This window comes from Eschrichtius robustus, chromosome 11 (assembly GCF_028021215.1).
Source record: "Eschrichtius robustus isolate mEscRob2 chromosome 11, mEscRob2.pri, whole genome shotgun sequence".
NCBI lineage: Eukaryota > Metazoa > Chordata > Mammalia > Artiodactyla > Eschrichtiidae > Eschrichtius > Eschrichtius robustus.
In genome coordinates this window covers 34,753,252-34,767,190 of record NC_090834.1, presented here as the reverse complement: position 1 = coordinate 34,767,190, position 13,939 = coordinate 34,753,252, and the positions used below count along the sequence as shown (strand labels likewise).

The 13,939-nt window shown below is 33.6% G+C and overlaps 1 protein-coding gene across 1 annotated transcript in view; it reads left to right on the top strand.

The window, feature by feature from the left end:
• The window catches only part of CEP126 (centrosomal protein 126), a 199,392-nt gene extending 186,166 nt beyond the window's left edge, over window positions 1-13,226 (top strand). The window contains 6 exon segments of the mRNA XM_068556065.1: window positions 2,569-2,681; window positions 5,610-5,685; window positions 7,290-7,499; window positions 13,105-13,139; window positions 13,141-13,170; window positions 13,215-13,226. Coding sequence (XP_068412166.1) covers window positions 2,569-2,681; window positions 5,610-5,685; window positions 7,290-7,499; window positions 13,105-13,139; window positions 13,141-13,170; window positions 13,215-13,226 — 476 coding nt within the window.
• Window positions 13,227-13,939: the final 713 nt, after the last annotated feature.

The following is a 13,939-nucleotide window of genomic DNA, read 5'->3' as shown; positions in this document are numbered from 1 at the left end:
GAAATATAGTTTCCCAATAGCTCAAGCATAAAAGGGTAACATATGAAAATTATGATCTCCTTCTCTGATAAAAGAAAAAAATATATATATATATAAAATCTAAGAAACCAATATTTTTCTAACATTTAATCAAAGTAGGTAGTAGTTCTTAGGGGTCTTTGTATGAGGAACACTGGAAAATGTAATGAATTTTAACATTTTTTGCCATGTTTTTAAAGAGATAGAAATATTGAAATTGTTATATATGTCTATACTTATTTTTTTGTTCATTGTTTTGCTTTTATTGAAGTATAGTTGATTTATAATATATTAGTTTCAGGTGTACATCATAGTGATTCAATATATTTATAGATTATACTTTATTTAAAGTTATTGAAAATGATGGCTGTATTTTCCTGTGCTGTACAATATATCCTTGTTGCTTATCTATTTTATTCATAGTAGTTTGTATCTCTTAATTCCATACCCCTGTCTTGCCTCTCCCCCATTCCCTCGTCCCACTGGTAACCACTAGTTTGTTCTCTACATCTGTGAGTCTGTTTTGTTATATAGATTCATTTGTTTTATTTTTTAGATTCTGCATATAAATGATGACATAGAGTATTTGACTTTCTCTGTCTGGCTTATTTCACTAAGTATAATACTCTCTAGGTCCATCCATGTTATTGCAAATAACGGAATCTCGTTCTTTTTGTGGCTGAGTAATATTCCATTATGCATTGCTTCCATATCCTGGCTATTGTAAATAATGCTGCTATGAACATTGGGGAGCAAGTAGCTTTTCAAATTAGTGTCTTCACTTTCACCAGATATATATCGGGGAGTGAAAGTAGTTCTATTTTTAGTTGTTTGAGGAACCTTCATGCTGTTTTCCATAGTGACTGCACCAATTTACATTCCCACCAACAGTGTATGAGGGTTCTCTTTTCTCCACATCCTCTCCAACATTTGTTATTTGTAGACTTTTCGGTGATAGCCATTCTGACAGGTGTGAGGTGATACTTCATTGTGGATTTGATGTGCATTTCTCTACTAATTCTAAAGTGATGTTGAGCATCTTTTCATATGCCTGTTGGCCATCCATATGTCTTCTTTGGAAAAATATCTGTGCAGGTCTTCGGCTTGGGTTTTTTTTTTTTTTTTTGATTGGGTTTTTTGTTTTTTGCTGTTGAGTTGTATGAGCTATTTATATATTTTAGATATTAACCCCTTATTGGTCATATGATTTACAAGTATTTTCTCCCATTCATGAGGTTGTCTTTTCATTTTGTTGATGGTTTCCTTTGCTGTGCAAAAGCTTTTAAGTTTAATTGGATTCCATTTGTTTATTTTTGCTCTTATTTCCTTTGCTTTAGGAGACAAAGCCAAAAAAAATACTGCAATGATTTCTGTCAAAGAGTGTTATGCCAATGTTTTCTTCTAGGAGTTTCCAGTCCTACATTTAGGTCTTTAATCCATTTTGGTTTTCAATCTTACATTTAGGTCTTTAATCCATTTTGATTTTCAGTCTTACATTTAGGTCTTTAATCCATTTTGATTTTATTTTTGTATATGGTGTTAGAGAATGTTCTAATTTCATTCTTTTACATGTAGCAGTCCAGTTTTCCCAGCACCACTTATGGAAGAGACTGTCTTTTCTCCATTGTACATTCTTGCCTCTTTTGAAGTAGGTTAATAGACCATAAGTGCATGGATTTATTTCTAGGCTCTCTATTCTGTTCCATTGTTCTATGTGTTTGTTTTTGTGCCAGTACCACTCTGTTTCGTTGTATATGTCTATACTTCTTAATTCTGTAATTATACTTGGAAAATCTAATATTAACAGGATTACATCTGTTCACTATTACGTTACTGAACATCTTTGTACGTTCAGTCATTCAAGCTTTTTTTTTCAAAACTATTTAAATATTAAACATTTCAAGTGAACCCTTTGCTAATACTGGATTATAGTTCAGTGAGCATCTATTCATTTTTTTTTTCAACTCTCCTATTTGCCAGGTCACTTTTATTCTCACACTCAGTGTAACCAGAGTTGACAATTGTGGAGGGCATCTTGCTCTCCATTAGCATATCCAGAACTCTCCAGCAAAACTCTCAGTAAAAACTCTATTCCCATGAATAGAGTTAGAACCTCTACTGTTCCTCCAAGATAACTTTGTTTACTGTATGCAATATATGACCATCTACCTTGCAAACTGACAAAGATGCCAGTGTCAATCATATATTACCATAGTAAAGTTTAAATTTCTAATTTTTAGATAATAAATTTAAACTGGAATTTTAATATGTTCTTCCTGTGCAGCAGTGATTTATTCTGGTGCTCTACCACCACCTTTAGAGGTCACTGCTCTAAACTATAAACCCCTCAAAAACAGAGATTTTGTTCAATTCTTTATTGTAACTGTGCCATGCACAGTACATAAAAGAGAAGCTCAATAGAAGTTTGCCAACTGAATGAAAGAAACAGGGTTTTCTGTGATGTTTGAAGGTAACTTGGAAGTTTACAGTGGGTATATACTGTCTACTAAACATGTGTAAATTTTGACATTGTCCTGGGATTTGTTTAAGATTCTACTGTTACAAGAAGAAAACAAATTGTTGAAAATAAGCACAGAAGTCTTTTAGAGCAAAAAAGACAAAACCCTGGATCTGTAGGACAGAAGTACAGTGAGCAGATGAATGTAAGTAGAGTGTTGGTAAAAATCTTTATTCAATAGTGAAAAATTGCTTGGAAAACAGAATATTCTTACAGGATTGTGCTTTTCCTGTAAACTGTGCACCACAACATAAATGATATAGCCAAAGCCATTGTGAAGCAGCCCAGACTCTATGCTAGAGGCTTACTGCACTAAGTACTAATACACTATATTCTAGTTAGCCTAAATGATCAGTTACTAATGAATATTTTAAACTAACTTTAAGAAATCACATTATTTTACTTGTTATTATTTATACTCAACTCTGGGAAAACTGAGGTTATTTGCAACAAAGTTATTTAAATATACATTAAAAAATGAAAAAAAAATAGAAAAGTAAATTAGAGCCATGGAAACAGGAAGCAAGTATGCTTATCATGAAGACTAATATAGTTCCGTGTGTTTAAATATCCTGTTGGTATCTAAGCTTCCTGGAAGACATGGCAAGAAGGCAAATAAGGTGTTGCATAGTTGTCAGGGGATATCAATAATGATTTCGTATGAGGTATACTGTATTAAAACACATTTTCCATTGAGAATCCTCTATAGGGGACCTTGAAGTTCATAATAGATATATCCCTATTAACAGTCAACAACAAATAAATAAGGAGTTTCATGTGCTGTTTGAAATAGAGATCTTCAATAAAGGTCAAAATCATAATAATGTTGATTTAAAAATTAGTGGATGTAATTCTGTGAGAGCTAAGTAAATGTGACCTAAATATGACATTTTCTAGAGGTCTAGCATGATCCAAGGGTTGAATTTAAAATATTAAAAAACCTTGGGGACTTCCCTGGTGGCGCAGTGGTTAGGAATCCGCCTGCCAATGCAGGGGACACGGGTTCAAGCCCTGGTCTGGGAAGATCTCACATGCCGCAGAGCAACTCAGCCCGTGCGCCACAACTACTGAGCCTGCGCTCTTGAGCCTGCGAGCCACAACTACTGAGGCTGCGTGCTGCAACTACTGAAGCCCGCACACCTAGATCCCATGCTGTACAATAAGAGAAGCCACTGCAATAAGAAGCCTACTCACCGCAATGAAGAGAAGCCCCAGCTCGACGCAACTAGAGAAAGCCTGCATGCAACAATGAAGACCCAATGCAGCCATAAATAAATAAATAAATAAATAAATAAATAAATAAATAAATAAATAAAATTTACAAATATTAAAAAATCTAGATGGATGAGTGAATAGCATTTCACTTGAAGTTTCTACCTTAAATACCACTTCTGATTTTTAATGGAACTGGAAATAGAGTGTTTTATGAAGAATTTATACTCCACGTCAAAGGTTGAGGGTCCTATTATTTGTATACTGTAGAAACTATTGATTTTTATATGGATGATTATTAATATGAAGAATTATCAACAATGATTTCATTTTATCAGCAAAACAAGTCATTTAGTTTTTTATTTATGTAAATATAGTTGTCTCATTACCAATATATTTTTACTGTTTAATAACAAACTTAATTACAAACATAACTTCCTGATTACAAATAGAATAATGCCTAAGTCCTTCCTTTTTAATTTCCATGTTGTCTACATCAAACATCTCAAAATCTATAAAGTGAACAAATTTTATCTTTATTTTTTCTTTATTTTTATTTATGTATATTAAATTTAAAAGTAATGTGTAGTTGTTATAACAAAAATTGAACAAATTAAATTTTAAATGCCATTATTAGTGCCCTTTCTAAATTCATCTTTATTTTTCTGTGTCTTATTCTGTTCTTCTGTGTCTTGCTCCTTTGCATACTATCTTGCTGTCTTTAGAGTCCATTTCTATTCTTTACAGAAGCTTCACTTCCACTTTCACATAATACACATCTTCCACTCACACACCACTTATACATCTACCAAAGTCTTGTTAGCTTTAAAATAGGTCAGTGTTCCTGAATCAAAACAAAGTTTTGTGGTTTATTTTTTTTCATCCTTGTTGTTTTGTTTTGATATTTGGTTTTGGGTTGGGTTTGATTTTGTTTTTACTCAGGAGCTTAAACAAGCATTCAGTTACTATAGCACCGGCCCTGTCACCTTGTATTAGGAAATATATTTTATCACAATGGATTTTTTCCCAGACACTACTTCTATGTGGAGAGAATCTAAAAGAGGTCAGTGAAAGACGGGTAAAGCACAATTGCCACTTTGTGCCAGGGTCTCAGTTCAGGTTGTCTCAAGTCTATAATGGAGTTTAGGCAAGGCTATGAGAACTATCGAAGCAGGGCTGTTGAAGAAACCTGCATCGGTTACTCTTCAAATTAGACTGAACAAAAGCTAGGTATAGTCATAGCCAGGCAATTTTATCTAAGAGAAAAAGTCATTTCTTAAGAGTGGAACAGAATGGGGGTAAAGAATCAAAGTAGACCATATCCAAGGAAGGAGAGTTGGTATCACTCAGAGTGTTGAATGGGAGTGCTAATTGCCAGTGCTCTGATATTTTTCATTTCCCAGTACTGTGCAACATCGAGGCAGCTATTTCTGTTTTTAAGTTTTGTCATCTAAGACACTTACCTGTCCTTGGCATTAGACATAATCAGAGGCTTTTGGCTACTATCGATAATTGTGACTTACCCTTACAAGGATAAACCAGCCTTAAGGTAATTTTTTACCTTTCCTTTAGTTAGCACTTCTGATTGCCACCCAACTTACTTCCTTCTTTCAAATGTCCAAGACAATATTGCAATCTGAAAATTTAGCAAAATCTACATAAAACATTTTTCTAATCTTTAGGCATCATAGAAAGGTCTTATTCCAGTAATTCTTGATTTCCGCTCCAAAAAAAAAGAAAATATATATTATATGAACAGTGACAGCTGAAAATATAAACAGCAAGTAAAAGTCTGTTAAGTCAATATATCATTAATTTTAAATACGGAATTATATTCGGATTCAATATTCTATTTTTATAGAATTTTGGACAAAGTGTCCAGCTAAGTTCAAGTGAGCCAAAACAAACCACAAGGGCTACTTCTAATATTGAAGAAGGTATGTTTTAGTTTAAACGTTTTCCTCTTAGCTTTGTTCCCAATGATTTCTTTTTTATTGTTCTTATACATATTTTCCCAAGTACTTAAATGTTACATGACTGTTAAACTACCATTTGGGGACCTGAGTTCTCCTCACCCTGCACATTTAGATTGTTGGCAGTTTTTTAATTTATTCTAAATAGTAATGTACTGAACATCTATCTACATCGTTTTTTCAGACTTTTCAATTATTTCCATATTTAGATTCCCAGAATTAAAATTACAGTACTTGGCATTAATTGGCACCCAATTAATATTTGTTGAATGAAACTCTGTATTAAATGGGTACTGGATCAAAGGAAATAAACATTGTTAGAGGTTTTTATACATATTCCTACTATAGCATTTTCCTGAAAAGTATTATCATTCAAAATTCTTCTGGGGTGTATGCCAACTTGAGGTAGAATCACTTCTATTATTTACTTATAAGACAGACAAAGAAATGGTATATAATTAGTTTTTATTTGTACATCTTTTATTAATAATAGGCTTAATTGTTTATGTATATTTATTTTGGTGAATTATTTCTTCATATTCTTTTTCCCTGTAAATATTGGAGTTTTAGTATTTTCTTAATCATTTCTGCGAACTCTAAATATCAAGGATTCTGATCCTTATGTTAGTTACAAATGTTTTTACCACCTTACTATGTGCATTTTATTCCACTTATGTTTTATTTTTACATATAGAAGTCTTACTTTACATTTCTTCATTCAATAAATAATTATTGAGAGCCAATTTCCTGCCTGCAACTAAATATTTTGGATATACAATAATTAACAAAACATACAAAAGTCTTGGCCTTCAGAATTTAAAATCTATTAGGTAAGACTGACCTTAAATAAACATGTTTTTAGTCTTTTCTTAGTGATTTGTCCATTACTCAAAGAAATTTCCCAATGCAGAAAATTAGAAATGTTTCTTTTCCTCTAGATTATTTTAATGGTTTGATTCATTAAATTTAATTCTTTAATGTCTTTGGAATTTGTTTAAATAGATGATGTGAAGTGGTACTCCAAATTGATTATTTTATAAACAACAAACTAATTTATTGAGTCATCTTTCCCTTCTCTCACGTCTTTGATACTTCTTCGATCATATGTTCTTTTATTGAATTTGGTCAGTTTCTAGGCTTTCAGTTCTGTTCAGCTGGTCATCTAATTTTCTAAAATTTCCATAAGTTCCTTTTCTCTTACTCTTATTTATAACTCATCATAATTGCTATTATAAAGACAATCTACTTCACCTTCTCCTTGAACTACCAATGAATAACAAAAGCAAAACAGAAATAATCTACATATACATAATGTATTTTTTTCCTTAGCTCAGGTAACACTCTAGAAATTACCTCACTGCCATCATTTTGAGTATTTTTTTTTAATTAGAGATGGGAAAATGCTAGCTATAGAAGATCCTGGTAAATAATATGCAAAGTAACAAAAGATTTACTAGGTTTCTGTTTGTGAAATGAATACATATGGACATATGTCAGTTAAGTATGTATAAGGGCTAATCCCAAAGACAAAAAGGGATCAAAGAATAGTTAATGTAAAGTTTCTATAGTTTCAGGCAGTACTTCTGAATTTTTGATGGCTGAAAACCTAGTGAAAGCTTCAGTGCCTGAGGATGAAATTCTAACTGTCATGAATAGCAAGCAGCTACAGAAATCAAATCTGACTTTAAATAAAACCCAGCAATTTAACATCTGTGCACTATCAGCTGAAGAACAAAAGATCCTACAGTCCCTTAATCATCTCAGTGCAAGGTTACACTGTAAGTATGGAAGAACACCTTTTGTAAGAAATGTTGAATTTTATATTTAGACAATTTTAATTTAAAATTTAATTTAAAAATTGAAAATAAAAATACAAAATGTATCCAGATTATCACCTACTTGAATCAAGTATATAACAAAAATTTATTTGAATATACCATACTATTTCAGGTATACTGTACTCATTTCATTTATGCTGATGCCAATTTCATTGGCAGGCTTAACAGTCTTTTGGGAATGTATGAATAGACTTCATTTCAGCAGTGTGACAGGCTATCTGTACTGACCATCCATCAAAAACAACCATAAATTCAGGATTAAGTACTTTAAAAATCTTAAATATAGCAATGAGCTGGTAAGAATATAAGAAATTCTTAAGACCAGGAAGTAAATATAAATAAGAACCTAGAATGATAAGGAGAGTGCTGCTGCTAGCTTTTCTCTTGAGAACATTTAACCCACAGAATGAAATTGAGCTTTGCTTTTCATGGCCTCACAGAAAAATGGGAACAGAAGACAAAATCCATGGCCTACTTAAGATGAGTAGTCTTGTAGGAGATCCTCCTACCCTAAAGTTGGGCCTCCCAAAGAGCTACGTCTTATACAGACTTACACTGCCAGAGAAACAGAGAGAGGGGTAAAAAAAAAAAAAAAAAAAAAGCTTACATAACTTAAGTTTCAGTATTAAGCAGATGAGGGGAGAAGACATGCAAGCTTTTTTCACCTCTCTGTATGTCTGTGTAGGATGTAACTCTTTAAGAGGTTTTGTCAACAGCAGTCTCTTACTAAAGGAAATTCTAAAGAATGTACTTCAGCAAACCAAAAGTAATCTCAGATGGACAGTCTGAGAGGGTAAATTTGAACATTGTATAAAACAATAAATGTAATTTAAAAGTAGTATGTTGTTCAAAGAGAAAACAATTTAAATACCTATCAAAAATAATACATAAGTTGGAGAACATAAATGGTGTTAAAGTGTGCTAGATTCTTGTATTATTAAGGAATTGAGTAAAGATATAGGTTAACTTTAGATGTTGATAAATGAAGCATGTCTATGGTAATTACTAAGGTCACAACTAAAGAGTCAGAAATAGAGTATACAAATTCCAGACTCTTAGAGAAAGAAAGTGACATGCAAAAGAAAGAAATCAAATCATACCAAATTAACACAGGAAAGGAGATAAAAATAATCATAGAAGAGATAGGACAAAAGGACACATACAAATACTATACTATAAGATGGTGTATACAAATGTATATAATAAATGTAAAAATATGTGTGTATTTTCATATATACAGTATTCATATATAATGCATATATATAAATAAACGTGTATTTACTGTGTGTGTGTGTATATATTCCATGTCTGCCTAAAATGTAGAAAATTGGAATATAGCAATCACACACTAAGAATAAGAAAAAGCAGATAAACAACAAAAGTATAGGTTTTCTTAAACCCATTAGAGAGCTGAGGTTCCAGCACAACCAAGTAGCCTGACATCCAAGGAAAGACAGGAACTTCCAAGGAGAGACATGACATGACAATTGGCTCACCTGTGGCTGAATATGGGAGAAAAAAATGCCAGGTTCCATACAAGCTGATATTAGGAATTATTCATAAATTTTTAGCAAATTGCTAAAGGATAAATGTGAACTATTGTGAGAACATAAAACCCCCAGAAGCCTAGACACTCTTCTTCTTCACTCCACTCATAGATTCTTCTTTATGAACCTACACTGTGTGTTCATGAGAAAAAGAGGGGGCAGAGCAGGAAACCAGAGAAATCCTCTCTCACTGGTGCAGGCTTGGAAAAGGGGAGCAGCCACCACTGTAGGAATGGTGTGAAGCCCCATGCAGAACCTTCTCTCCTACAGAATAAAGGCCATAAAGTACTGGGACAGAGGCAGCAAACTTCGTTGATTGCCCCCAGGGCACAAATGAAGACTTACTCTGGGTAGGGGAAAGGTAAAAGAAGTAAGCTTCTACTTCTGGAGAAGGGGGAAGAAAGAGGCATGGGCCCAGATTATTAGAGGTATCCTGCTATAGGAGGAGGGACACAAAATTGTCTTGCGCAAAACCTGCCAAAGATACAAGGCAAAGTTGACTGCCATGGGAAGGAGGAGCAGGATGACTAAGAAGGCATAGAGGACATGCCTAAGACTAAGCCTCGACCAGGACAACAGAAAAATCCCCCTACTCCCCGACCACAAGGCCAGCAAGTACCAAAACACAAGCAATAGAAATCAGCTGGAGAAAGGCAAGGGCATAGAGAGAATCTAGTGGTATTGTGTAGACACACAGGAAGGCCAAAAGCTGAAAGTAGAGCAGGAAAATTGAAGGAAAAAAACCTCCATGACTCCTGCAGAAGCACAAAATAACACTAGAGGATTTTGAAACCATTGGGGTACTGAAGGTAACCATAGCAACAATAAAACCCAAACCTAGCTCAATTCCTAAGTTGATTACACACAGACACACACAGAGACACAGATACACACACACACACACACATACATACACACACCAATTGCCTAACAGAAAAGAATTGCCCATTTCCAGGCACAAACACTATTTACCTCAGTATCCACTATTGTAAACAAGAAGTCCAACATTCAATCAAAACTTACAAGACACAAAGCAGCAAGGAAAAAAACTCTGTCAAGGGACAAAGCAATTAACAGATTGAGACACAGAGATGACCCAGATGTTGGAACTATCAGATAGGTAATTTTAAATAACTATGACTAATATGTTAAAGGTTATAGTGGAAAACGTGGACAACATGGGAAAGAGTCTACAAACATGGACAGATACAGAATTTCAGCAGAGAGGTGGAACCCATACAAAAGACTCAAATGTGAGAGGGCTTCCCTGGTGGTGCAGTGGTTGAGAGTCTGCCTGCCAATGCGGGGGACACGGGTTCGAGCCCTGGTCTGGGAGGATCCCACGTACCGCGGAGCAACTGGGCCCGTGAGCCACAATTGCTGAGCCTGCACGTCTGGAGCCTGTGCTCCGCAACAAGAGAGGCCGCGATGGTGAGAGGCCCGCGCACCGCAATGAAGAGTGGTCCCCACTTGGCGCAACTAGAGAAAGCCCTTGCACAGAAACGAAGACCCAACACAGCCATAAATAAATAAATTAAAAAAAAAAAAGAAATACAACCAAATTAATTTTTAAAAAAAAGAAATGTGAGAAATAAGAACACCGTAACAGAAATGAATAATGTATCCTATGGGCTTGTCAGATTCAACAGAGATGAGGAAAGAATCAATGAATTTGAGGATAGGTGAGAGAAAATTTCCAAACTGAAACATCAAGAGAAAAAACAAAAAGGTTGAGGGAAAATACAAGAACAGAGGATCTAAGAAGTGTGGGACAATATAAATCAGTCTCACAAATATGTGATTGGGATCCCAAAGTGAGAAATTGCAGCCTTTTTTGCTGGGAGAAGGAGCTACTGATTGGGTTTAGGTAAAGCCCCTTTCACATGAGGTGAGAACATGTTCTTGGGTCCCAGGTAACTATGAAGAACTTCTGGGGTCATTTTGAGACTTCATATTGTAACAATTGGATACCAAATAGAAAGAAATTAAATTGAACCCCTACCAAATAACATATATAAAAGTCAGTTACAAGGTGACTAAAGATTAAATGTGAAAGAAAATATATAAAGCTTTTAGGAGATAATAAAAGAAAGTATTTTCTAGCCTCAGGGTAAGGAAGGATTTCTTAGAGTACAAGGATCAAAATCCATAGAGGAGAAAAATAATAAATTTGACTATATTAAAATTACAAACTTTTCTTCATATCAAAACATCATTAAAATAATGAAAAAACAGGCCACAAAATAAGAGAATATATTTATAATACATAGGAAAAAGACTCTTGTCCAAAATATATAAAGAACTCCTCAAATCAATAAGGGAAAAGGCAACTTAGTAGAAAAATGGGGGGGGCGGGGGAAGACTTGAACAGGAACTTCACAACAAAGGAAATGAAAATGACAATAAACATTGATAGATATTCAACATTATTAGTAATGCAAAATAAAACAATGCGATATAGTTATATACACATCAGAAATACATGACTTTATTTTTTTTTTTTTTGGTCACCACGTGGCATGTGGGATCTTAGTTCTCCAACCAGGGATCGAACCCGTGCCTCCTGCACTGGAAGCATGGAGTCTTAACCACTGGACTGCTAGGGAAGAAGTCCCAAGACATGACTTTAAAAGCCTGGCAATGCTAAGGGTTGGCAAAGACATACAGCTATTAGAGCTCTCTTATAATGCTGGTAGGAATGTAAACTGAGGCAATCTTTTAGGAAATTTTTTGCCACCACCTAATAAATTGAACATGAACATACCCTACAATCCAGCAATTTTACTTCTAGACGCATACCTAGAGAAAACCCTGCACATGTGTATCAGGAGACATTTATAAGTATATAGAGATCATCATTGTTACAAAATCCAAAAATTAAAAGTATGTAAATGTGGTATATTCATGTGCTGGAATCCTAATCAGCAAGGAAAATGAATAAACTACAGCTACACACAACATCATGGATGAATCCAAATAACATATAATTTTGAGCAAAATAAGACAAATCACAGGAGAATAAAGACAGTACAATACTATTTATGTAAAACTCAGAAACATGCAAAACTAAACAATGTTGTTTGGGGGATATACACATATGTATTAAACCTATAAAGAAACAAAGTCAGTTTAGAGAGTTACCTCTGTGGAGAAGGGAAGGGAGTACAATCCGCAGGGCAGTGTTGAGGTAGGGAGCTCCAGGATGCCTCCGAAGTGGTGATAATGTTCAAATGTCTTAGCCTAAGTGGTTACACAAGACATTAGCTTTATTATTACTAATTAAAATATGCATATATGTTTTATATACTCTGTGTTAATTTCAAAATTAAAATGTTTAAATAATATATTAATAAAAGGCAGGGTGCTAAAACACAAAGCAATACAGAACTAAAGCTATAAGTTTAAGTGGTAAAATTATGAAGATAAAGAGTAAAAACCTCAAGTCAGTTTTTTTGGAGGGTTCTTTTTTTCCATTAGATATTTCCACGTATCTTAAATGCTTCATGTAAAAGATTCTGCCTGAATTTTTTTCTTTTGCCCAGACCCTTGTTATTATATGGACAAAAGCCAAAACATTAAAAAGGCAAGAGCTCATCAAATTACTAAACTTTTTTGTGCCTCAGTAGTTAAATAAACATCTCCTCCTTTTTCCTGAGATGCTCCAAGAAAGAAATTCACTTTTGGTTTAAAAAGAAGAAAGAAAAATTTAAAAGAAAAGATAACCTAGCATTTGAACAAAGATTGGTTTAGAATAGTCAAAGTACTAGGAATGCCTTTTTAGCAACATAAATTTTATGTAATTGTTTTTAATCAAATTAACTCTATTTCGTCACCTAATATAAGTATAAAGACTGTTTCTGGGGACTATAGGAAAAAAAGTCTCTTACTCGATTTTGAATATTTTGACATATCAGAATTTAATATTTGATTCTTTAGTCATTCTTCTCTTTCAATATACATAACTAAATTATTTGTATATCATGGTATAATTATTTCAGATGTACAAGAAACCATTTGCAAAAATCCATCCATCAAAAAGTACTTTACAAATAATACCACTTTTAGTAAGTATTTTCAGAGCTTTTATTTTTGTTTTTTCTTGTTTTAGGAAATTTCATGAGTTTATATGTAAGAATCCTGTATTGATATTAATTTTTCTTGAGATTGGCTTTTAGGGAGTTTTTCTCCCCAATCAACTTCTAATTATAAGATGTTTTATTAGAATCAAGCAAAATATCCTCTCATTTAAAAAATCATAATATAAAGATTTCTACATTGAGAGTATTTCATCAGTCGTGGGAACAGAAACAAGCATCAGTGCACTACTCTTCAAATAATTTTAGATATGTAGCCTAATTAGAAGATTGTTAAGGAGTTTATGTTGATAATGAGCGCATCCTTGCTCATATCCCTTCCATGTCTTCAGATTTCAAAACTGGACATTACTAGTTTGAATTTTTTTTTTTTTAAGTTTTGCCTTGACTCTGGATTCTGGCAGAGACACACATATAAATGAAAAACAGTCATTGCATTCAGGAATTTTCAGTCCAACAGGGATAAAGACATAAATGCATAGTATAAACAAATACCTGTAATGTAAGGTAAGATAAGACTATGTGAGGCACAATCTTAGGAAATCACAAAAGGAAAAAATCATATCTGGCCAGATGTGATCAGGAGACATTCAGGTCTATGGAAAGGGCATCCTCAAATTAAGATATTATCTGTACTCTCACAATCCTCAATTTAAATGTTCAACAAAGAAATGTTATTTTAGAGAATTAATTGGATGCTTGCTCAATTGATTTTCATCATGTGCCCTCAGTTATGAAA